At 31.6% G+C, this 25,546-nt stretch overlaps 5 protein-coding genes across 5 annotated transcripts; 2 read left to right on the plus strand and 3 right to left on the minus strand.

The window, feature by feature from the left end:
• Nucleotides 1-2,905: 2,905 nt before the first annotated feature.
• On the minus strand, nt 2,906-3,813 carry LOTGIDRAFT_102151 (hypothetical protein; the record flags this gene model as incomplete). Its single annotated transcript, XM_009045661.1, has 2 exons — nt 2,906-3,325; nt 3,598-3,813. Coding segments are annotated over 2 exons (636 nt in total), but the record flags the coding sequence as incomplete, so codon positions are not given.
• A 3,458-nt stretch (nt 3,814-7,271) lies between these two features.
• LOTGIDRAFT_227988 (hypothetical protein) lies at nt 7,272-10,156 on the plus strand. Its single transcript, XM_009045662.1, has 9 exons — nt 7,272-7,374; nt 7,647-7,773; nt 7,811-7,903; nt 7,984-8,096; nt 8,305-8,392; nt 8,667-8,835; nt 8,956-9,088; nt 9,264-9,320; nt 9,834-10,156. The coding sequence occupies exons 1-9, from the start codon at nt 7,276-7,278 to the stop codon at nt 9,918-9,920; spliced, it is 966 nt and encodes a 321-aa protein (XP_009043910.1). The 5' UTR covers nt 7,272-7,275; the 3' UTR covers nt 9,921-10,156.
• Nucleotides 10,157-10,270: 114 nt separating this feature from the next.
• LOTGIDRAFT_102990 (hypothetical protein) lies at nt 10,271-13,883 on the minus strand (the record flags this gene model as incomplete). The annotated part of the gene is made up of 11 exons (XM_009045663.1): nt 10,271-10,513; nt 10,726-10,813; nt 10,944-10,994; nt 11,325-11,443; nt 11,585-11,658; nt 12,046-12,118; nt 12,261-12,373; nt 12,823-12,961; nt 13,090-13,209; nt 13,393-13,509; nt 13,707-13,883. Coding segments are annotated over 11 exons (1,314 nt in total), but the record flags the coding sequence as incomplete, so codon positions are not given.
• Nucleotides 13,884-19,791: 5,908 nt separating this feature from the next.
• LOTGIDRAFT_103075 (hypothetical protein) lies at nt 19,792-22,591 on the plus strand (the record flags this gene model as incomplete). The annotated part of the gene is made up of 5 exons (XM_009045664.1): nt 19,792-19,939; nt 20,161-20,308; nt 21,066-21,240; nt 21,662-21,866; nt 22,326-22,591. 5 exons carry the CDS (start codon nt 19,792-19,794, stop codon nt 22,589-22,591), a joined length of 942 nt encoding a protein of 313 aa, XP_009043912.1.
• A 1,123-nt stretch (nt 22,592-23,714) lies between these two features.
• On the minus strand, nt 23,715-25,430 carry LOTGIDRAFT_208403 (hypothetical protein). The gene is made up of 3 exons (XM_009045665.1): nt 24,638-25,430; nt 24,302-24,462; nt 23,715-23,892 (listed from the first exon to the last, which is right to left on the minus strand). Exons 1-3 carry the CDS (start codon nt 25,347-25,349, stop codon nt 23,794-23,796), a joined length of 972 nt encoding a protein of 323 aa, XP_009043913.1. The 5' UTR covers nt 25,350-25,430; the 3' UTR covers nt 23,715-23,793.
• Nucleotides 25,431-25,546: the final 116 nt, after the last annotated feature.

A 25,546-nucleotide genomic window follows, 5' to 3' on the forward strand; every position in this document is an offset into this window, starting at 1 on the left:
CTTTGAGAATTAACTATAACCACAGAATTCTGACACCAGACACTTCTAATAAACGTTAGTTTAAACAATGTCCTTCTTGCATGACAATAAACAAACACTATATACTTTCTTTGCTGAATTTTAGTTATGATCCAGGAAAGAGCAAGGAATGACAAGAGAAGACTAAAAAACAAACATTCAACCATTCATACTATCACTGACAATACATGAGAACAATTAATTATGTAATTAAAGATTATTTGAAATAGATAAATGTAAATTAAATAATGTCAAAATAGAAGCACATTATATTAAATATATTGAGGAATGTTTATAAGGAATAAATTCAGTTAACTTCTACCAATAGAAGATGTTACTTTTTATCAATATAAATTTTTATCAAGAAATTTTAGAACTCTTTCTGCTTACTTTGTTGGCATGGTAACAGGTCTTAATGGGTAAATGGTAAAATATATATAATCACATGTAATGTCATGGCCTAATTTGATATTTAAGTAATAGCATAAGATCTCTAACTTGCCACAAACATGCTGACAGGATCAATAAAAGATAGCTTGCCAGGCAAGGTAGCATACGTCCACTACCAGCTGTCAGAAATGATAACAAAATCTTTAGTGGCTTATTAATGAATATAAGTCAAAACAGATGATTAAATTATCATTAAATTCAAATAAGCTATCTTCAACATACACACGACAATAACTCTGAACTATTCATGCGCTTATTACCAATTTTGAAATTGACTGAGATCTCATCACTATATACTTACATGCATACAAACGTTTATCAAGATCGGATAAAAATGGTAGCCTCTATCGTGTCAACAAGAAATGTGGACGGACAGATGGATGGACAGGAATGGCTTCACTGTTTTTCAGATGTTGGACATGAATATCCTCAGGCTCATTGAAATCCTAACTATATGTTTCTACATGTTCACAACAAGTTTCATAAAACTCAAATGAGAACTACATCTCCTATCACGCTAATATTAAATGAAAACATTTTCATGTGGGTAAAATGTGCATAAGTATGATCATGAATTAAAAAGAAAAACGCAATTCAGATAGTAAATAAGTATACCTTGCCAGGCAAGGTAATATATGCCCACTGGCAGCTTTGATTTTGAATAAAAATATTTGGCAGTACAGTAACAATCACCAGTATGAAATGTCAACTTTCAGTCTAGACCGAAACATCTTGTCTGTCAATGCAGAGTCTCAGAAGATCATTTATGAATATATCTTGAAATAGTGCAACAAATTTGGTTGTGTTGATATATTTTTCTTTCTTGAGGTATTTTTTACCAAAAACTGACAATTTTCTTGTTTTTAATGAGGTCAGCTCCTTTTTTTCGACAGCATAACACCATAAATTTCATTCGCTCAACCAATGACCAACGACTCATAAAGATGGCAACGTAGTTTGAGTAAAAATACCCGCCCGATGGACATATATCTAATTTTTACACAAGTACATAAAGATAAGTTGTGGTACATCTTATACCATAATTATCTAATACTTTACAAAATTTACTGTTTTCAAAGATCTAAATCAAGTAATACAAAATTGCATGATATTTATCTACTTGGTAGTATATCTCTAAAATACGTAGTATTATTTAGAGTCAACTTGAGATTACAAATACTCTTACAAAATTTCATCAAAATCAGTCAAGAATGGTTGCCTTCTAGAGTATTACAAGTATTTCAAGAACAAAGGCAATAATTCATTTCTGGTTTTCAATAGGGTTTCATCAAAATCAGTTTTGAATTGTGCCTTCTAGAGGGCATTCATGTGGGTGTATAAAAATTGCATACTTGCATCATGTTGTTGCAAAGGTATCATTTTTTAAAGGGATTATAAAAAGTTTTTCTAAATTTTGTATCATTCAAATTTTCAATCAGACATCTAAGGTTCCTGCAATTTCACTAAAAAGAAGTGTTTGATGATGTCACTAATTGCGAAGGGCCATATTTTACGATTAGTGACATCATCAAACACTTCTTTTTTGTGGAATTGCAGTCCCCGATACACATAAAATAATTAAGAAAAACTCTTTATAATCTGTACATCTTTTGTAATATTGGACATGGTATTGAAATATTTGTTAAAAGATAATTAAGCGTTCATTTATACATTACATATGATTTATCCATGTTTTGATTTCCAATTTATATAACATCACAACTCTTTTACTATAAATGGCTAGAATAGTTTATGTATGTTTAATCATAAGTTCATCAATTATCACATATCTTTTATTGTCTTCAACTCTTAATATATAGGGATGATCATTATTACCATATTCAGCAGGAACTTCAACTTTTAATTCTGCATGTACTTCACTATCTTCTAATACTGACTCTAGTGTATTACAACTATGTACAACATTCACTCGGAAAATTACTTCGTGCCCAGCATCTATGATTTCAAATCTGTAACATTTTGCTGAACTTGGCGTAATTCTCAATGACTTTGCTTTAAATGAATATTTTTCCTTTAAATTGCTACCATCTACTTTTATCAGACCATCGAAACCAAGGAAACATCGAATGGCCACGATGTTTTCAAAATGTGTATATGCTGTTGGACGTAGGTAAATATTCAATCCTGTAGATTCAGCTTCAGCTTTCTTGTCGAATTGTAAAAAATGAACACGCCCATGTATACTTATCAAAGGTGTAGGTTTATAATGTGTTTTACTAACTATATAAACTATTGGACTAGTTAGAATTATGGCTTCCGTACTACCTAATACTGAATCTTTCTCCATGTGAAATCCCATCTTGACCCAGGCCTGTGGATGGAACATTACCAAATCTCTCTTCAGCACTAGAGGATTGACTTGATCTCGTGAAAAGTGTCTGTATTTTTCTACCACTTTGTACAATTCTTCATGTTGTAAATTGAAAAATAATTTTTCTGGAGGGAATCTGTAGGCAGCATATAACATGTCTTCTCTAGAACCTAACTCATTAGGAGAATGAAGTACCAGTAGACTAGAATGGAGGATATTGTCTGATAGCCACTTTAATTGTGGTACAGAGTTCTTCAAGTAGGAAAGATAAGCATTAAATACCACTGGTTGGTCATCTATTTCCCAGCTCTGTATTATTTTATACATGGCAATTACCATTTCCCATGTATACCCACTCTGACTTGTATCTGTATGAGAAGTTTTAGTCCACCCTAATGATAGTGTGCATTTTGGAAAATTTCCTTTTAAATGCCTCAAAAATCTTGTTGAATCCATGATTGGATTTTCACCATTTGGTCCTTGCAATACATCAGCATGAATCCAAACGGGAAACTTTAAAAAACCCTGAAGAAAATATAAATATAAAATCACAGATAGTGGACCAATCCAAATTGTTCCACATCAGCAAGTATTCAGTGTTACAAGAAACTTTCATTTTATGCATGCATACCAAGAAATATGAACATCAGTTGAAAATGTAAATAAGGAAAATATTTTTAAAGCATCCCCTTTTGAAATAGCACCTTAATCCTTTATATAATATACAAATTCAAGGGTCATGATAATTGGTAGGAAATTTTTAGTATGGTGTGGATTTGAAGTAGTGCTTTTCTTACCTTTTCTTTTAAAGCTTTTAGTTTTTGTAAAGATATTTCAACAGCATCAATACTAGTAAAAACCAGTTTAATCCCCTTCTGACCAGATTTGACCTGATTTAACCATTCATCTAAAGTAGTATCACCATCTGATTTACTAGGATCTGCCATAACAGGTAACAATTTCTGAGAATTAGTGTGTTGTCCTCTCAATATTACGGTACCTTCTAACATATGACTTGAGCCTTCAAAAAATCAATCAAGAGAGCTACAAAATTTGAATTTGATAAACGGATTCAAATACCAGCTGAGAGAGTCACAAATAATTGTATATCCAGTTGCAAGTAAATCATTGCACCATAAAAATTCAAGCTGTCCTCAATTCAACGCTATTATTAACAATCTTAGGTTCAGTCATATCATGATGTCATATCTGTATCTGAGACATCACCAGGAAGCAGGGTTGGGTTTTGGCCAGGGTATTAACCGGTTTGAACCACTCAAAGCGGAAAAAAATGGTCAAAACTAAAAGTTAAATGGTAAACATAGTAAAACATTCTCATATGTAATGTCATAATCATGGTAATTGAATCTATAAATTACACTCATTGCAACATAACATTCCTCTGAGTCTTTTTAAAATACTTAATACCTATTTCACTCGATCTAAATTTCTATATATTGATATTGAAAACTGGTAGCATCTGTCCACAATTGCTTGTAAACAATCTAGAAGGTGCAATTCTTGACAAATTCCTTACGAATCTTGTTTGACACGATTGAAAATCAGAAAAATCAAAAATATTTATTGACCTTGTAAACGCTCTGGAGTGCACAATTCTTGACAGATTTTGAAGAATCTTGTGAGTGGTTGTAATCACCTAAGGATGAACCTTATTGAAAATCAAATTATACGTTATTGACCTCATTCTTGAAAACGCATTAAATTTTAACCCTGTAAATGCTAAACAGCTCGATTTCCTGCCATATTTAACAAAACTTGGTAATATTGTTCTGTATCACCCCAAAAAGTTCAGTTACTGAACTGCCAAATATTTTTATTCAAAATCCAAGCTACCAGTGGGCGTATATTACCTTGACTTGCAAGCTATCGTAGTATTTCTATGTAATTTCACTATGGATTTATATCATTATTCAAGTCTCCGATTTGATATTATAATACTATCTGTATGTATATACTACATATATGTAATTTCAATGTATAATATAATAAGCATAACTTGGAAATCATTGTGAAATGAACATAAGTTATACTATATTCATATTCTATATAAATAACTGTCACAATAACAATGCTAACATTTCAAAATTCTTGAATGGAAAATATCTTACCTTCCATTGCTTGGATCAACTCTTTTTTTTTGTTGACAAAACCAGAAAATCTGATTTTACTGGCATCATTATCAATATCAGGAAAATATAACAAAGCATTAACATCTGGACCAAGTTCTAATAGTGGTAGTCTTTTGTACAAAAATTTTGGTACAAATCCTAAAATAGATAGAGATTAGGGTGGTTGAAAGTTAACAATTCAACTGTTTACAGAATAGAATCACATTTTGTCAATCATCTTTGAAAGAATTGAAATATCAACTTCAAAACTGATAGTCTTAGATTATCTTTGAGTTTATGAAAATGCAAACTAATGAAAATGTATCATTTTGAGATATTATCAACATTCTAAGATAACTGACATGCAATTTAAAATTTTTTTGAATATTTATTTATACATGTATATTTATTTAATGAATTGATTATATACGATTCTCAGCTCACTGTGGTTGAGGAGTAGTAGGTTCAAACTTCCATCTAATTCAACTCCATCAATTCAAAGGTATCAAAAAAAAAAAAATAAATAAATTCACAAACCTCCATTAATCTGTATCCACAAATACAAAACAAAACCAACAACTAACAACTGTATGATTAAATAACGACGAAAATTTCTTGGTACAGGCAGACTTTTTGTAAAGTCGATCAATGTCATGTCTTTCTTCCTCATTTCAATAGAATATAATTCAAGTTAAATCTGAAATTAGAAGTATAATGATCACAGAGTTCTGCAGCACATAGTAGAAAACAGTGAACCTTCAAAATGACTTCAAAGTGTGGAGAAATACCTAAAAAAAAATCAGTCTTGAGCACTAGAAAAAAGTCTAGAAAAAGCCTTGCCTTTTGATAATGACTAGGAGAATATAGACCTACTATCACATTAAACATTTATATAGGCCATGATTCAAAATTTTTGTATGCTGATTTGAAATATGAATGAATGCGGAAAAGTCAGCAAAGGTTTTCTGACCCTACTCAAGCTGACAACTGTCAAAATGGCTATCAGAGGCTGGAATAGAGACAGATGTTGTGGACTTTTGTCACCAGTGTCCGAGACTCTGGAATGGAAAGCAGGCCTATAGCCATAGGTTGATACTTTGTTATTGATGCTTGCTGATGTATTGTACCGGTTTAGCTTAATGTTTTTCCTCTTGAAATAACCATTTCAAACACAGGCATCTGTTTTTATCGATAGTCGACTATTGATAGAAACAGATGCCTGTGATTTCAAACCAATTATTTTCAAGTACAATATGAAATATGCCTGTCATTCTATGAAGTCACATTAGCTTAGTAGGTAGTGCCAGTGGCTGTGGGCCTGGCTGTGGGCCTGTTGGGACATTTCAAACTGTCTTGAAAAAATGGAAGTGGATGCTGAAATTTTCCATTACAACTTACAGGGCTAGGATTAAAAGACTAAAATCTAACTTTCAGTAGGCAACTTACAATTGCGTAAATTTATATAGATATGATAGTCATAAACTGATAAAGTTATAGTGAAACCAGTTCAGTTCATCACGATTACGAAGGACATTTTCGTCTCTCTTCATGAGAGATCAAATTACCTGTTGAGGCGTCAAAAAAGTTCCGTCGTTTGTCGTTGACAGTGGCTACACGACTAGAAGTTACTAACATTTACATGAATAAAAAACGAAATTATTCTTTTCGGCCAAATACAAACTTTTTCAGAGAAATCTTTTTTATTTGAAATAAAACAAGTTTGGAAACAAGATTTTAACCAAAATTAAAGATTGGACAAATTGACTTTTATGTTGGTATTTATTCTTATCGGTTTCATTCTTACCTATTTACGGTAGCCTGAACATCTGACTCGGTGTCCTGATGGTGGTGACGTGCAGTCTTATTTTGTAGACTTTATTAAGGACTCGATTAGTTGACTGATCCATGTTGTTGTAAATAAACAGTAGTACTTGTTTGACAGTCACGTGTTGAGTATGTATAGTCATCACTTTCTCTCTGCAATTCATGTTAAAAAAATTGTCACAGCTAAGCTAGTAAGGGCTAGTAGGCCTACAAGACAATAAATAGCAAGCATAGTAGGCCTAAATTGTCCCTTGTCAAAGGAATAAGGAACATAAAACTTCGTCAATACAATAATTTGTTTTCATAGAATTTAATGATAGCCTAATAATGATTTTGTTGTTTCTCTTGTAAGTCCCAGATCTCCTCAAGCATTATGCCCTTGGCTATTATGGGCCAAACAGATTTAATGCCAAAGGCTATGTTGTAGTTGATTTCATAATGGCTATGTATTGAAAATAACACTGATATTTGCTTATTAAATCACATCTAGCTTACACTGTTACAGCCACAAGAAGATAAAATATGGAACTAGGGTTAGGATTTGAGGATGAAGATTTTGAACAGAATAATAAGGCAAAAGAACCAATAATTTCATATAATGCCAAGTTTTGTTACTCAAAAGTGAGTAAATATCTGATCTGTTACATATTAAGAAGACAAGATAGCTTAGTAACAAAAAGGTGCCAAGCCTACCAAATAATCATAATTTTCTTCTTTTTTATCCAGACATACTCTTGTCATAAAAACTCTTCTTTTGAAATTTATTTTATTTCTATTTTTTTGTTTTAAGACGACACCCTGGTGTTGTTTTCGTGATCTTCAAGGATAGATCCAAATCTAGAAATATTTAAACAAAACCTAATTCAGTCTGTGTATATAAAACAATATTTCAGTGGTTTAATGACAATGAAGAAATAGAGAAAGCTGCAGATAAATCTCAGATATATAAATTTAGTGCTGATAGTTTCTATTATAATGGTGACTATACACAAGCTTTAAAGAAATACCAACTATGTAAAGGTATGTTATTATTATGGAAACCTTCACCTTCTTTCAGGACTGATAATAAATATTTATTGCAGGAAAATATCAGGGCATCATCTTTTCAAAGACTTTTTGACTATTCGAGAAACCGAGAAATCACAAACAGGTATTTTTGAGCTCCAGATCAGAATTATGAAAAGAAAAAAAAAACCATCATCAATTCTACAGGTTTTGTTTTCTTTTTAGATCATTTACCGTATGAGTTGACACCAGTATGGAGAGATGTAGTAGAATCTATAGCTAGATGTTACTTAAATCTACACCAATTTGATAAAAGTGAGAGAATAGCCAGACATTTGGTAAATTATATTTTGATTCATTCAATAGTCCTGTAAAATCTTAGTGAGCTGTCTTAGTGAATCAGATGAACTTATTTAATATATTGTATCGCGTTTGTTTTTGTTGTTGACTAAATGACATACGTATCAATCAATTATGCAAATTTTGTGAACTTGAGGTGAAAACCACATTTTGGAATGCAATTTATGATATTTTCTGTTGTTTCAGCTGGAAAAATCTGAGTATATAATATTTAAAAGACAAAGTTTAACTTTATTGTATGATATACAAAGTACAAGGAATGATGATATGGAAGGTATTGTAATTAAAGATTTATTATTAAGCACATTAACATTGGGACACAAGAGGCTAAATATAAATGATATTTTACAATGGAATACAAAATAGAAATATTCTTTTGCATACTGTTGGACCTCTTTAATCAGAAATTGTACACGGAATCCTTTCTCTTACTAAACCTCAATTAATGCTTTTTTGCACAATATTGTATTCATAATTAAATCTGACCTATATTATTAATTCTTTGTTATCATTATATTGCGTTACCTTGGCCTATATTTTGTTTTCAGATCAAATAGAAACGTTACAGTCACTGTTACAGTTAGATTGTTGTTACGCGCCATACTGGTATAAATTATATCATTTATATAGAAAACAACATGAGTTATCTCCCCCTGCTGTTAGCAATAGTAAATATTCATATCCCGTTAAAGCAGCTACCTGTCTTGTTAGGGCAAGGTAAGAAAACTCTTGACATATTTTTGAAAGCAAGTTTATTTCATTTGTCATCAACGCACCAAAGTTTTCAATATTTTGGTAATATGTTTTCCCAGTAAATGAAATTTATTTGATCTTCAGATTTTTAAGAAGAGCCCTGCACAATCAAGCCTGTGATATAGTAACAGAGAGAAATTCTAAAATATTGATAGAAATAGAGAAATATTTAGAAGAATTAAATATTACAATAGAAATCATTAACACCATCAGATCTGTAAGTTATAGATCTTCAATACTTTGACACAGAAAAGATATATAGATTGTTTGAGATCTAGCATTGATCTAAATAAGACATTCAAATGTCATGTGAAAGCTCAATTCAAACTTAAGTTTTGGGCAGATATAAGGATCTACTCAGTTTGTATGACAACTTTTTCTGTATGATACAGTGGATGTTAAGTACACAGCAAGAAGAAAATGAAGAAAATACATTAGAAAATATTTGTGTAAGTTATATTTTATCATTATATATATACACATATTGCACAAGATATACACAATAACATCAACGATAGTAGACAACAGCCATATACGCCCACCACGGCATGCAGATGGTAAATATTCAAGATTTTGAGGCAAGGGCAATAACTCTGCTTCTAACGGTCGAAAATAGCTCAAATTCGAACTTGATCCTCGTGTTATGAATATGTATACACATACCGAATTTCATTTGATTCCATCAAAAAATTTTAGAGCATTTACAGGCAAATGTTGATGGACAGACGGGGTGCCGACAATATACGTCCCCATAGAGAGATGTGGGCGTATAAAAACAAAATGTCTACTAGTCAGTAAGCTTGGAATGTGTCAATGCAAAAAAAACATTTGCAATAATTGTTTTGATAATCCCACTTAAACAAGTCAATAAGGTATGTAATGAGTCCAAAAGTATCCTGGGTCATTCAAGATTGAAATGGTTGACAATGCACCCCTCAAATAAATAGTATATTTATTTTCAGGAAAATATATTGAGTGGAAGGGAGTTAGAAGAGAAATGGTTTGGATGGTCACAGAATAGTCATCAGCTTCCTGAAAAGTCTTCTTGATGAAGATAACATACTGATACAAAAATATGAATATGATGATGCATTCAATCATTTGTGAAGGTGTAATGAAAGTGTCTTGAGATGGTTGTTACCTGTGTAAACTGAAAGGATATGGATGTGTTAAAGTCTGTTGTTATTGAAGTATGGGTATAAGATATATGGTAATTTTTGTCAGTGGTCAAAAGAACAATGAAGTAACCTTACAAATGTTTGCTAACAATAAATTGTGTTTTTCAAGTATAAATTGTCTCAGTGGAGTATTAGAATTAACATATAACTTCCTTGACTACTGAATTAAAATCACATCATTTGGTGCACTAGATTGATTAAATAATTAGTACATAGTTCAATCATGACATCTTTAGACAAACAACTGGGAAGCCATCTCCTTTATGTTTATTCACCATATCTAATACAGCTTGTTTTTTATGTAGAGCTCTTGATGATTCCAGTTCATATAATGTACATAGATTAAACAACACTCCTTCATGTAGATTCTGTCCAGGATTGTTGTGAACTAGAGCTTCTAATGTATTCAAAGCATCCTTTAAACGGCACATATATAGAGAACACACTGCCATATTGTTTACAGCCTGCAAATGAAATATAAATATGTTATCTTTCATTAACAACCTTCTCTAAAACTTTGGCTACTACATTATAAAAAAAGTTTACTGACAACTGCCATTCCTGCGTTTATACGAGTTTTTGGAATCCTCAAAAATCAATTTGTAGTGGCGCTTTGTTGCATTAATTTCCGATGAATGTTCAGTGCTTTCTATACTCCTTCTAAAAATGAACTTACACATGTATTACTGGGTTCCAATTGTACAGCTGATTTAAAATGTTCATAAGCTTCTGAGAAATTATTTACACACATAGCAAGAAATCCCCTAAAATATAATAACAATAATTGTTAAATGAGGACATACTTTGATTTAAAGACCTATTAAATTCTATACAAACTATAATAGACACATAAACTCATTATACTTATTTTCACAAGAAACAACAAAAGCTTACTTATTGATAGAATTCATTGCAATGAAAGTATTTCCACGGGTACATGTTTCACTTTCTACTTGTTTGAATGCTTCAGTGGCTTTAATGACATTTCCCATCTAAAATATAAGATAACCTTAATTAATAAAATCTCACCTTATCCATCATACATTATGAATAAATAAAAAAAACTCGAGTTTGAATTGTGCTGTAAATAATGGATAAATACATGATCAATGACAATAAATTATTAATGGAAGATTAATATATTTATATCTTACTTTTCTGCACCTGCAATCTTCACAGATTGCTGAACCTAGATTCTCACTTTTAGCCCCATCCAATTCTATGTCAGTTTTCCTGACTTAACCAAATGGAATAGTCCAATAATAATAATTTGACCTCACTTTTAAATTACCTACCTGTAAGTATATTCTACCTATACCACTCATCAAAGCTATTCTATTTTCACATTCTTTATTCATCAACATTTCAAATATACTAATAGAAGCTTCATAATCCTATAATTAAAATGATAAATACAGGTACCAGTATTCAAGATATACAGTATAGCAGTGATAGTTAAGTTAGTTTGCTGTAGGTATTGACTATCTCACAATGATCATACTACAACAAAATTGGGGCTTTTATGGAGGACTTACCTTCATGGACAGTAATACTGAAGCTATTTTATATTGTACTTGGATTTCTCTGGCTTGCCATAATTTCAAAGATGCTGTAATGAAATAGAGAACAGGTTCTACAGTTCTACAGTTCTTCACAGACAGTCATGCAATTGTGCAGATTCAAAAGAAAACTTTAGCTGTCTGCAGAAGGCCAGAGGGTCTTGATTTTTTTACATCATCAAAACAAGTAGATCTGAATGTAAAGAAAGATTCTAAGGAAATTTATCTCAACCTAGCATTTAATTGTCAAGCCAAGACAGAGATTAATGTGATGATCCATGGCAGCTCTACTTTCTTGCCTAAAAGTGGCACATCATAAATGCAAGAGGGTACAATGAAGTAGTTTTCTTGGTGTCTTAATCAAATATTTTTGAGGGATGTGTAGGATACCTTACTCAAAACATAGAAATTGAAAGGTATTTTAAGAAAAGGCAAACCTTTCCTGCTATCTAGAGATAATTCTATACCAGCCCCATCTTCTGACAGTCCACTTTCTAAATTCTTCACAATCTAAAATACATATGACACACACCATCACTTATTGAAAGAGGTATTCCAGATTTCAACAGATTCATGGGTGAGACCTTTCTATACATCTTAAAAAACACATACAACTGGTTAAAATAAATAATAAGCATATTTAATATATTACCTTAGATGTAACAGCTAAAACATAGTATAATTTATCTAGTGATTCTTGATGTCTATTGAGATAGTGTGGTAATTCAGCATGGAGTACTCTTAAACCAAATGATACCATAGAGCCTGAAATTTCAAATACAAAATATCTTAACTTGATATTTGATATTTCTGTATCAAATTCAAATACATAACCTAGTTTTTTCTATCAGTTATCTAAAGTGACATATTTTGGGGAATGAACTTCATAATGCAAACTTCAGAGTTGTAAATGCCAGCTAAACTGTCATTGCATCTTAATAATTTAATTCCCAATTTGGTGGCATGATGTATACATTAATTTTACACAGTTATGAAATATAAATTGCTGTTAGGCAATGCTACCTTTTACTGAAGCCATACAGTACTCTAAAATTTCAATGAACCAAAAGAAGATAAAGGATCACATCAACATTTTTCAAATTCTGTTAAAGACTGTACATTTTAAAGTGTTCATGAGGCAATGTGAAGGAACAGACTGAGAGATATGTGTGTCGTCGGGATGAGAAATATATGAAATATAAATTGCTACTAACCCCGCCTGCCAGGATAAAGTTGAGGGTAGAATTCAAAATATAAATCTGGGGAATCCATTGAATTGAAGGCTCTCATTTCTGAATCTAATATCTCAAATAATCTTAATCTCATTAATAAAGCAAAACGACAAAACCATAGCTAAAATAAACCAAAGAGAAAAATAAACAAAAAAAAACATTGCATTGTGAAAAAATATTGTTATTGATATAAGGAAAAAATCTTGAACATGTGTAGCTTTAGGCATCTGCTAATAGAAATATTCCTACCTGTAAGGTTTTAGGTGAATGTTGAGTTATGGTTCCTGCCTCTTGTTGACCATGACCTTGTCCTACGTCTGCTAAAAGAAATCCAGTTAAATCTACTCCAGCTCTCAAACAGCCCGCAGCCTAGAAATAGATATATTTTTTCACAAAAGGACTATAGGGATAAACGTAAGATTTCTAGAAGGCAAATGATGTAATAACAATTTCTTGTAAAATCAGAAGAACCTAAAGATAGTTAATAGTGAATAAGAGCAAAATCTTTGCCTGACCTGATCACAATATGGGCAAACAACTATCTATACTTACCACTAATTGTGCCAAACCATTTTCATCTCTGGATACAGAATCTGCAGTTAAAACTTGTCTCTTTACTGCTTCTTGTTCACCCATGTATTTCAATACTAAATCACGTACAGGGTCTCCCTATGATAATAATGGGCCATAAGAAATAAATAGGAAATATGTTTTAGTACTTTAAATGATTGACTGATTGACTCTCTGTTTACATCATTCTCATCTCTCCTTTGAAAATAGAAATAAAATGTATATCAAAAAAACATTTGGTGTTTAGTTTACATTTATAAATTTCAAAAGGCATTATGATACAGAATAACTCATACCTGTGGGTCAATTCTCAGTACAGAAGGTGAACAGAGTTGTTCTACAGCAGGCATGTAGGTTCCTGGTACACTACTGGTCATACTGATTAAAATATGGCGTGTAGCATCAGATGGAATCCAAGCATCATGCCGTCTGTCACTATCACTCATACATAAACCAGCAGTAAATGGATCATCTGTTATATTACCATCACCAAAATTATCAAATACAGAAGGAACTGATGGGGTCTGAAATGAAAATGAACAATTCTCTGAGAACTGTTCTAAAACAAACCATGTAATTTAATGTCAATACCTATTATTTGCATGACCGCTAGTTGCTTTTCTGAAATTCAATATATAACCAACAAGGAAATTTAAACATGCGAATGACTATCACTTCCATTGCATCCGAAAGTCAGGTAGACAAGACACAAACACAATTCTTGTACAAAGTCGACAAGACGTAGATTGCTTTATATATTCTTTTCCAGTTTTTCAAGAAAAAAATTACCTGAAATTGATGAAAAGGACTAGGAGGTGTAGAAGATGGTTGTTCTGTTGGAATAGGTGGATGTGACGTCTGCCTCTCTACACCAGAAGATATAAATGTTTTCAGAGGGTCCAAAACCGGCTGATGTACAGGTGTAGTCAAGGGTGATAAATCTGTTGGAGTAGGAATATTTGGTGTTTCCAGAGGTGCACTTCCAACAATAACTGAAAAGTAAAAAGACAGCAAGTTCAAACAAACTAAAATGAAGAAAATTTCTTGAAAAAAAATTGATGAATTCTTTTTAAGCAGGTTTACATTGAAAATGATTTAAATGCTAATGAAACATCCAGTACCTTCTGAGTTCTCAGCTGTAAAAGATTCAAAGTCATCATCTGCTTGCATTTCTGTTACTGGTAAATCACCTTGGATACCAGTCTCACCTTCAAATTCCACTGTTTCAGCTAAAAGTATGTCAGCTTTGACAATTAAACAATCAAAAATTTTTATAATTATTTTCAAAGTCTTACTACATGCAAGGAATGTAAAAGATATTTCATGGGCTATAATCATTATGATCATAATAACCCACCCAGTTAGCATTCTATTATACCTGAGTGATCTGTTCATCAGCTTGTAAAAAAGGAACGAGCAACTACTGAGCATGCACATACATACACACAACAGTCCATTTTTTATAAATTTTATAAGATGATAAATCATTGAATTCAAATGAAATTTAAATCCTACCTTGTTCTTTGCTAACTAATGTTTGTTGGACCATGCTATTATTTCCTACCATATTTGAGTTATTACCAACATTTGGAACAACTACTTTAGAACTGGCCAGTGGTTGAGTTTCCAGCTCAGGAGAAGATATAGTATCAAAGAAATCTGCACCAGATGAGGAAGGATCAGAAGAGAAGTAACTACTGATGTTAGTCGAAGCTGTTTCTGCATGCTTATCATTCTCTAGATCTACTGGATTACCTGCCCTTTCTGCAGAATCTGCTCCTAGTTGTTCAGACACAGATTCACTTATGTCTGGAAATGCATCATCTTTAACATTCACCTCACCAAAATAACTACTCAGATCTGTATTTTCAGTCTTTTGTGAATCTTCCATTTCAGATGCATCTAATTTGATTTCTTCCTCTAAACCATCTTCAGATTTGGCATCTGAAATCCGAAAGAAAATAATCATCAGAAACAGCTAGGAGCCTAACTACAAAATCTAAATGTACATCTAAGATGCGCTAAAACAACGGAATGGACAGGTTTTGAGATGGCAATTTTAAAGTAATTTGGATCATCACAATCCTGATTTCAAGAAATCTTGAAGTACTCTCTGACTACATTAAGCCTTGAATTGAAATTTGTCTCTCAATTCATATATTCTAAATAAAATCTTCAACTGTATACCATTTGTTTAGAATGTCTTTGGGTCCATAGAAATATAAGGTTCAGTGATTTTACATTTTAAATAGACACACTTCCCTCCAAAAGTATTACGTGAAAATGACCTATTTGTCAGCCATTTCTCCTCTATAAAATCATAAATACAAATAATACCTTTTCCACTGGTTAACGTTTTCATCAACCCAAAGACAATCTAAGACTCTCTGAGAGTCTCAGTAGTATATTTTGGTTGATATTTCAGTTGATATAAATATGATATTCAATTCAGAAAACAGTCAGAAAGTAGTTATGATACAGAGCATGAATATCTATGATTACCATCTGTAATAGGGTTTTCAAGAATAACAGAATCTAACGTATCTGTAGTAGGTGAATTAACTAATTGTGATACTCCTACTGGTTGTTGGACATCCAAATGTAAGTTAGGTTTCATTTCATCATCATCTATATCTAGGCTTCCTTCACAGGACTTACTATCTTCCTCAGACATGATTCACCTACAACGTAAAACATCAAAATCTGATTATCTCAATCACTAATTGTCATTTTTCAGGTGACCCATCCTAAAAAACAGAATAACAGTGGGCTAGGGTAGTGCTTCTCAACCTTAATGAGATAATTCCTTCCCGCCGTTATTCCAAATCTATTCCTCCCCAAAATAAATCAGTCACTTTGAAATGTATTTGACTCGAAAAATGTATTCAACTATTAACCATGAATGGATATCAATTCATATTCCATATATAGAGATAGTACAATTTGATTTTTTGTAATTGGGGTGAATCACGACAATTACTCAATTTCAGTACTTAGTAAATCACCTTGCCTTCCATTTCCTTCCCGGTTTGCCATTCCTTCAGATTTCATCCCAGGACAATAATTCCTTCCCATGGTCTTTCAATTCCTCCCTTTGGACGAAATTCCTTTCCCTGTTTAGAAGCACTCAGTCTAATCAAGATTAGAAGCACTGGGCTAAAGCACCTTACTTAAAAGTTAAGATAATGTGGAAAAGATCAAAGACAAACATAGACAAATACATAAATTGGAATAAGGAAGGCTTGACCCATAGCTAGGTTTTGATATTCTCACACGATTCTCATTATGATTACCTATAGATATTCTACTAATGACAAAAATATTGAAATTCATAAAGTCTTGTTGTTACTTTAACTTTTCAGCGACAGCCAGCCGGAAGTTGAATTACGCATATAAAGGGAGGCAACCGACTTTATGTTTTCATTTTGACATCAGACCACAGCCAAATAAGCCTGTGCCTCAAAAGGGCATTATCAAAAAAAAATTTCAGGTATCCTTGTTCCTCTTTAGTTTCTAATTTGAAAATGGGCTTCTGAATGGATCATTGATAGACATGAGTTCAAAGTTTGCTCGAGAAACCATACATGTACCCATTCGGTAATTGGATGATTTTTTTTTAATATTGAATTTAAAGAAATGTGAAGAAGAAAAGGCAGAAGAGTTACTGTTATTCATCTTTAAGTAGGGTAAGTGACACAAATGTCAAACTATGGGCCAAGGAAAAGATTTCCTTGAATAATATTTTGGATACATAAATCTGTAAGCTTAAGACAAATAATACTGTGACTTTAGGTCTAATAAGGTTAACAAAAGTAGGCCTAATCTATTTCCGACTTTAAATAGTCAAAACTAAAATTTGCACTTTAACCTGTAAATATAAATGAACGTGGCTAAAGGTGGGCATTATCAGGTGTGAAATAACAATAGGTTAAATCTCTATACCTCTACCAATCAAAATTTGTCCAGATTTCTTAAATTGCTACTTGGTTAATCGGGCGGCTTTATTGTTCCAACATTTACTGTTTGATAATCGAGTCTACTGTTTTCTTTCAGCTGTCTGCCTGCCACAATAACGGTACATTGTACTATTTTGTATCGATATCGTCAATATTACTGTTATATTCCAATTGTATAAGACCTAGTCAAATCTGGTGTAATTAACTGTTATTAAATGTAAGTGCACATTAACTCTTATTAGATGCTCAATAAGCATTACAGATAGATATTGCTTATTATACGCTATTGTCATGAGCCAGTCAGTGTAATAAATGTTTCGAAGAGATGATGCAGGAACAGAATCTAAGATAATTGTTACTAATTTGGAATCTGTGTGTGCATTTCTATATAAAAAATTTGGCGCACTCACAAAATTACACCCTCATAATACTGTCCCATTCACCCCTGCCCTAGACTATAGGCTACAGTGGTATAGATTTTAGCTGATACTATCACTTCTCAGAAGAAAAATCTGATAATCAGGTTTTCTAATTGTGATAAATATGTATTGGTGCAAATGAGGACAATCTAAGATTGCAGGCCGTTCTAAGGACATCATCACTGTAAAGCCAAGCCTTTTTAAATTGAAGATTCTTTTGAATCATCCTGGACATGATCATGGACAATATACAACCAACCAGAGAGATGCGAATCCCTATGTCATTTTTTTTTTGTCTTCTGTCCTTGAGTTCCTCTTCTTTGAAGACAGCTGATCTCCCATTGTCAAAATTTTTGGCTAGAGTCCCACACACTGTAATCCATTGCATGGCAATGGGGAGATGGTTGACGGCAGTCATTTGTAGTGTTATATGAATTACTCCAAATTTCTTAATCTAAAAGCAATTTTTTCTTTGAAAAGTGTTTACAGGAATCTTATGCTGAAAATTGTGGTCACCTTGACTACTATTATCATCAATGTTAAGTGAATCAAATGGCAATGATAATTTTCGGCATTGAAATTTTTGACGAGGAAATTTCAAAATTTCTATTTCAGAATCACTGTGCCCATAAGCTGTAATTTGGTGAAATATGCCATAACTATTTAAATATGATGTAAAAAATATTATAGACTTCGCTTCATACTTGATAAATATCATTGAAAAGAAATTTTTTTACTGAGCTACCCGAAATATCAAAACAGCTACCTGTATACCTACAACAGATATCATTAATATTATTTAAAAAATATCATTTCTTGGTAATATTTACATAAATATTATACTTATAACATTTAATTTTTTTTTTCTTGCTATCATTGCTTCAGGATGGCAATTACGCGTTTTTTTAAATCACATTAGTTGATCAAATTTTGCCAAGAGGCATTAAAAAAAAAAAATAGTCTTTTGAGTGAAATAATGAAATCATATCTTTTTACTGCATAAAAAATATATCTTTAAAGAATTTCAGAACTAACCCTTTTTTTAAATGATGAAATTTTGGGTAAATATAGGTGCCCTGAAGTCTCATTGTTATTTGGAATAAAATTAATTTCGGGCTGTTTTTTTAAATTTATTGTGAAGTAGTCTTGAATGTTTCTCCAAATAAATATTGTTTGCCTTTTGCGGCGTTTACTTGTTATTTCATGTATATTTAAAGATGAATTTCTTCAATAATGTGTCCAAAATTTGTATATTACAAAGAGACAATTTTAAAGAAACTCCATTAATAATGTCTTGGAATTATTATACTAAAGACCATTACAGTAAAAAATCAATTCAATCTATCTATATAACTATTAGAACGAGTATGTATAGAGTCTTATTGACTTAATATTTTGACACATATGTTGTTCGATGAAATCACTACAAACAAACACGTAGACTAACTCACTTTTGGCAGGGGAATTAGTTAATTTTCCATACGGCCATCTGGTGTCTTGAATTAAAATATCTTTTGTAGAATTATAGTGGTTGTTATAAAATCAATAGCTATTTAACTCTCACAACGTAGGCGCATGTAGTTATAATTGACTCTCTTCAAATCTTAAAAAAATATTTCACACTTAAGAATAAATTTTAGGAATATTTGAAAAGGTAAGGAAATGTTTTTGTTTATAAAAAAATCTTACAAAAATGTTGTGTTGAAAAAATAAAATTTTTAACAAGTAAATGTTTTGTAGTGTGAGAAAACTTTAACATATTTTTTTAGGTCCAGGTCATAATCTTTTAATGATTCACCAGCTGAATTGGAATGGCTATAGCACAGTTGGTTATAGTATTAGAATCTGAAATCATTTTGTTACCTCAAACAAATGTAAAAATGGTTGTTTCTTTCAGTTAGTTGCCGGTCAGAAGCTTTAAAGAATAATTTGTTATCTTTCAGTCATTTTTAAGACCAACTTAATATTATTGCTTTAAATTGGTGTTATATTATATTTTAGTAAAGATGAACGTGTATTATAATATATTGATATTATGTCTTGGTGTATATTGTACACTTGGAGAAAAAGAAAAAGTACCAAATGAACCAGTTGATCAAAAACACACAAAAGATGGTGAACATAATCCACATTATGATCATGAAGCTGTTATAGGTAGGAATTTAATTCTATAACCTGTAATACTCAGTTTTGATTAATCAGTTACGTAAGGTATCTTGAAAGGCCAACAGAATTTTTTGCCATTTTTCCTCGCTAAACAGACAAGTTCTTGGCAAACTTTTAATAAGTAAGAATAAAAATTACTATAAAAGTAAGATTTTTATGAAAATAAATGAGATGTTCTTCAAACTGATAATATCCCACTTTCTTGACAGGATCCAAACAATTAGAACATGAATTTGATGAATTGCCTCCAGCAGAAGCCATTCAAAGATTAGAAAACTTAGTGAAACATCATGATTTAAATGCAGATAACATAATCACACATGACGAACTGAAAAAATGGATATTAGCTTCTTACATGTAAGTAAAATTTTATGATAAAATTGAACATTGTTTGATATACCTAAAATGACATAAATAATAATTAACATATCATGCTGGTAATTCCAACAGTAAAGTTGCTCTTAAGCACACATAATGATAAAAAATTGATCTATTTATTTGAAAACCAGAGCTCACCTTGTGCTGTTTTGGGTATAAAAGCTATGATCAGGAGAGCAAGTCTGAATGGAGGTAAATTTCAAATCACCTTGGTTATCAACACTTTTGGTATCATTTTTTAACTTAAACAAATATTTTATTTAGATATTTATTATAAAATATTTCTATTTTGATATTTATTTCGAATGATTTCATCATATTATACATTATTGTATTCTTATATTTATTTGGGAATGAAAATGTCCGGATAAACTTTAGTTATGGCATAATAGCATTTTCCATGGTTAATCGGAGAAGTTCCTTGGCTGTAACCTGTAACAATTATAGCCTGATCTTAACTTATCCAACATACTATTTTCATACGCCCACATTTCTCTATGTGGACGTATATTGCTTGTAAACGCTCTAAAAACTTGATGGAATCAAATGAAATTCGGTATGTGTATACATATTCATAAAACGTAGGTCAAGTTCGAATTTGAGCTATTTTCTTGAATATGCTATTACTCTCTTAGTTTTCAACCGATTTTGATGAAACTTAAAATGGATGTTTCGTTTTTACCATCCGTATGCCGTGAAGGACATATATGACTGTGGTCCACTATCTTAAATTTAGGAGTTTGGATGAAGAAGAATCAGATGAGAAATTTCAAGAAAATGATGTGGATGGAAATGGTAATGTCTCATGGAGAGAATTAGTGAAAAAAGAGTTTGGTTATGATTTAGAAGATATTGAAGATTTTAAGAAAAACACTGATAAACAAGAACCAGATACTAAAGAATTTTTACTGGTGGGAAATGAAATATTTCTTCTAATCCATGTTTTCTATATTGTTGCAAGACATACCTGTATATGTCCATGAGCCATTATAATTGTGACTTTCTGGTTTATGTCCAGCAGTAGCTATTTTGTTTATAGGATGCATTTAAACTTTGTTGATAACATTATAGCCTACATTTACATTACATGAGAAAAATGACTTGTAGTACCCTGTTCCACCAAAAATCTTATTATCAATTTTGTTTTAAGTATGGCATTGCTCAATTCAAAATTCTAGACTTATGATAAATTATTATGTTAAAGAGTTTTGTTATAATATATCAATGATGCCAAACTCACAAATATTTGCTCGCTGAAAGATATGATAATTCTAAAAGAAACACTGATGTTCCCTTTCTGAAATTTATGGTTGACATAATTTTTGACTGTAGATGTTGGATGAAGAAGAGAAGAGATTTATGACTGCTGATACTGATAATAATGGTAATCTAGAAAAACAGGAATTCCGTGCATATTACCATCCTAATGAATATCCTCATATGCATGGTGTTGAAATTGAAAGAGCTTTAAGAACGCATGATAAAAATAAAGATAATCAGGTTTCCAAAGCAGAATTTATAGGAGGTTTGTTGTTCCGTGTTTTTTTATTTTAAACGAAGGATCTTCCATTCAAAGTTGACATGTTTGGTATGGGTTTTGGGTTTGATACTTTGGGGTTTGATACTTTGGAAACTGAATGTGTGGTCTGGGCGGGATTATCGCTACACACTAGAAGAAATGAATATATGGGATATTTATGTATCTATAATCCAGTAATGTATACTGTATACATACACAAGTTTTTCATGTGTGTGGCACATAGAAGGTTATGTTCAGTGATATATAATTCTATCTGTTAAGATAGGTTCAACCACACATGAAGTTATCACTGAAAACTACTAACTAAAATGACAAACAAGATCTTGTTTAGCAAAATTTGTACGCTGTAATATTTCTGGAATCATCCAAAATTTAAATAAAAAATCAAAATTTATTATTAACTTGTTTTTAAGTCACCATGTAATAAACATCTGGTGGTTTTTCTTTCTTTAGAAGTAGAAGATAGAGAAGTATATTTAACAGAAGAAGAAAATTTTAATAGTTTTGATCTAGATGGTAATGGTAAACTAAGCCAAGATGAAGTGCGAGCCTGGGTCATACAAGATAACAACCAGGCTGCAGAAGATGAAGTTCTTCACTTAATATCACAAGCTGATGATAACAAAAATAATGAACTAACCCTGGCTGAAATTTTAGAGCATTATGATGATTTTGTGGGTTCAGCCACTGATTATGGGCATAAATTATCGGACGAATTATAATACTATTTATATATAACTGATAGGTCATTTTATTCTGTATGTATTTCATTATATTCTGTATGTATTAAAACAAAGTTTAAAACTAATTATTGCGAAACTTGCAATTTCTGTTTTATTTGCCTTGTGTTCAAAATTTAACATTAATAATGCTCAAGTTAGTTTTCTTTTTATAAATTTTTTCGTAGTTTATGTTTAATGGGACCATTTCTTAGTTCTTGTAAATTTAGTGTAGTGCAATAGTGATGTAACCTGGTAAAAATTTTTTTAACACAATCTACGGTTTACAGCACGTAAATGTTCAATGTTCGAGAATTAGAACATTAAAATGTCATGTCTCCACCTACATTGTCCTGTTCTCTTTATAATGCCAAAATATACAACAATTCTCTATCAATTTCTTTTTTTAAACCAATTTGCTAGAAGCTTTAAATTAGCAATATCGTTGAAGTCTGCTAAACAGTATTCATTTCCTGATTTTGTGAGATATGGTGGAAGAATGAATGTGAATAATTGTCATTGAAATAAATAAACGTCAAATGAAAATTAAAATCAATATTATGGGCACTGTTATTTGGAAATATATGTGATGTTATTTTGTATTTTAAATTCTGTCATTTGTGAATGCAGAAGAGTTAGACATTTACTGCTCTTGCATCAATAAGTTCAAATTAGAGGTGTTCTTATGAAATAAAAACTGATTTAGCTGAACACAAAGGTTATTGTGATAAATCAAACTATCTATGGTGTATCTGGTGTTATAAATGACCATTCCTGACTAGAATATATCTGTTGTGTTGTATATTAATGATGAATTGTTTGAAAGATAATAAATTATTCAATATGATGAAATGTCAGAAATGAATTTGTTTGTATGTTTTTGGGAGAAATTTGCAAATTTCAAATAGTTTATTTGAAGCCATTTCAAAATGAATAGATTTGTGTGCCAATCCAGAGATCCCCTGTCACTGATAAAGATAAAATGGAAAAGAGTTATGTTATGGGAATAAAATATGTCCTGTTATCCTTAGGTTGTGCATGTAAAATATCCATCAACAATAAAAAAAAAAATCCCATTCCCAATAATAGATGCATGATTTAGCATGGGTTGTGTACACAAACAGGCTTTAAATCTATGTATAAGTTTTATTAAATCACAATATTATACACTAACAAAACAAAAACTTTTCTGTTATTTTACCAACTTATTGTCTGCGTCTATTACTTCTGTTTTTAACATTAGCAGACAGATAATAATGCACACCAATTTTATTTTGTTTATCAGCCTTTTCCCTTCTTCTTCTCTGCAAATAGAAAAAAGAAATGTGTCACAGAGTTGGTAAGACAGCTTTGAAATATCTCAACCACCATGTTCTTCATGCAACTGTGTAGGAAGTTTAACACATGCAAACATCATAAACGTTGTACACTGCTGCAAAAAACCACAGACTTAGGTTAGAACTAGCTTGTCTCATGACCTACTGTTACTAAATAATCGATATTCAATGAAAACATTAAATAAAAGAGATTTTACAAATAAATGTACTGATAAGAGATTTGCAACAAATTTGTAACATTTGATTTCAAATACAACATCAACTGTTTTGTGTAAATCTTGAAAATGCAAAGCTAATCATTAACAGAACTTCTGCTATGCAATTTGAGAAATTCTACTCTGTTCCACGAAATAATCTCAATAAAATAGAAACCAACCTGTTTGCTAGTTAATTTAGGACTGGGTTCTTCCTCAGTATCTTGATCTTGTTGATGTTTTCTTTTCTGACAAGGTGATTTTTTCTGTTGTTTTATACTAGGCTGAGTTGTCTGTACTTTTCTTGCACATTTCTTATCTACTTCAAATACTTCAGCTGGCTCTGAAAATAGTCAGCATAAAACAGTGAGCTACATGCACAAGTTTACTTGGAATTCAGATGCATCAGACCAATGGAAGCCTTAGCCAATATATTTGGAGCAAACTTACATTTACATGATAAATAAATACATACAAGTCAACACATCTAAACAATGATAAATAAAAGTTATATTTACCTGGAATAATTTGACTACCACTTGATGTACCAACTTCGTTATTTGATGTTACTATCATTTTACCACTAGCTGTCTTTTTAGTTTCATTCTTAGTTTTTGTGTCACTTGTTTTAACACCAGATTTAGACTTCAAGTCAATTAATTTTTCTTTCTCTACAGACACATCTTTCATAGAAATCTTACTGAATACATCTTTGTCCTTTTTAGGTTTTTTCATAGGTTTGTTTGGATTGAAAGCAATAAAGTCACTATTAAAATCTGGCTGATCCTCTTTAGGAATGATTGGAGGATGTTTGTTTTTACGTGATCTAGACCTACTATTGGGTTGCACAACGCTAGTAGACGTGATGCCTTTACTCAGCTGAGCTTGGTGCAATTTCTTCTTCAAAGCATTTAAAACAGGCTTCTTATAAAGAGGTTTAGTTAGGTCTCCTTCATCTTTGTCATCAGAACCATCTTCATCACTGTCTTCAAATGACTCATTTAAAGTGGTGTCTGCTGAATCTTTATCCCCATCATCCAGTATTTCTGTGGATTGGTCAACATCTTGCCATACTCCATCATCATCTGAGAGATCTGAAGCTTCTTCCAAATCTGCCCATTCATCACCATTATCATCATCATCATCCAAAGACTCAATCTGCTCAACATCTTCTTCAAGAAATTCAGCCTCCACATGGATGTTTTTCAGATTCTGTTTAATGGTTGGCATCTCTACTTTTTTCTTGGACAATGAATCAGAAATGTCTTCTTCTGTAGGATTGTTTACAGTTTTCTTTCCTTTGGAATTTTCTTTATTCTCAACCCCAGATTCAACCAGATTCTTCTGGTCAGTTGGCAGTGGATCTTTGTTGGTCTTAGGTGGTGGATTCTATGAAGAAAACATAAATGTCTAGATTTAGAAATTAT

The sequence above is a fragment of the Lottia gigantea genome (assembly GCF_000327385.1).
Source record: "Lottia gigantea unplaced genomic scaffold LOTGIsca_1, whole genome shotgun sequence".
Lineage (NCBI taxonomy): Eukaryota > Metazoa > Mollusca > Gastropoda > Lottiidae > Lottia > Lottia gigantea.

Bases quoted from the DNA above. Each gene is read 5' to 3' on its own strand.
- LOTGIDRAFT_227988 (XM_009045662.1), top strand. From the start codon at position 7,276: ATGGAACTAGGGTTAGGATTTGAGGATGAAGATTTTGAACAGAATAAT. The intron at 8,393-8,666 runs GTATTGTAATTA...TTTTGTTTTCAG, and splicing joins AAGGAATGATGATATGGAAG to ATCAAATAGAAACGTTACAG. The intron at 9,321-9,833 runs GTAAGTTATATT...ATTTATTTTCAG, and splicing joins ATACATTAGAAAATATTTGT to GAAAATATATTGAGTGGAAG.
- LOTGIDRAFT_208403 (XM_009045665.1), bottom strand. From the start codon at position 25,349: ATGCCAACCATTAAACAGAATCTGAAAAACATCCATGTGGAGGCTGAA. The intron at 24,463-24,637 runs GTAAATATAACT...GACTATTTTCAG, and splicing joins TGGTAGTCAAATTATTCCAG to AGCCAGCTGAAGTATTTGAA. The intron at 23,893-24,301 runs GTTGGTTTCTAT...TTCTATTTGCAG, and splicing joins CTAAATTAACTAGCAAACAG to AGAAGAAGAAGGGAAAAGGC.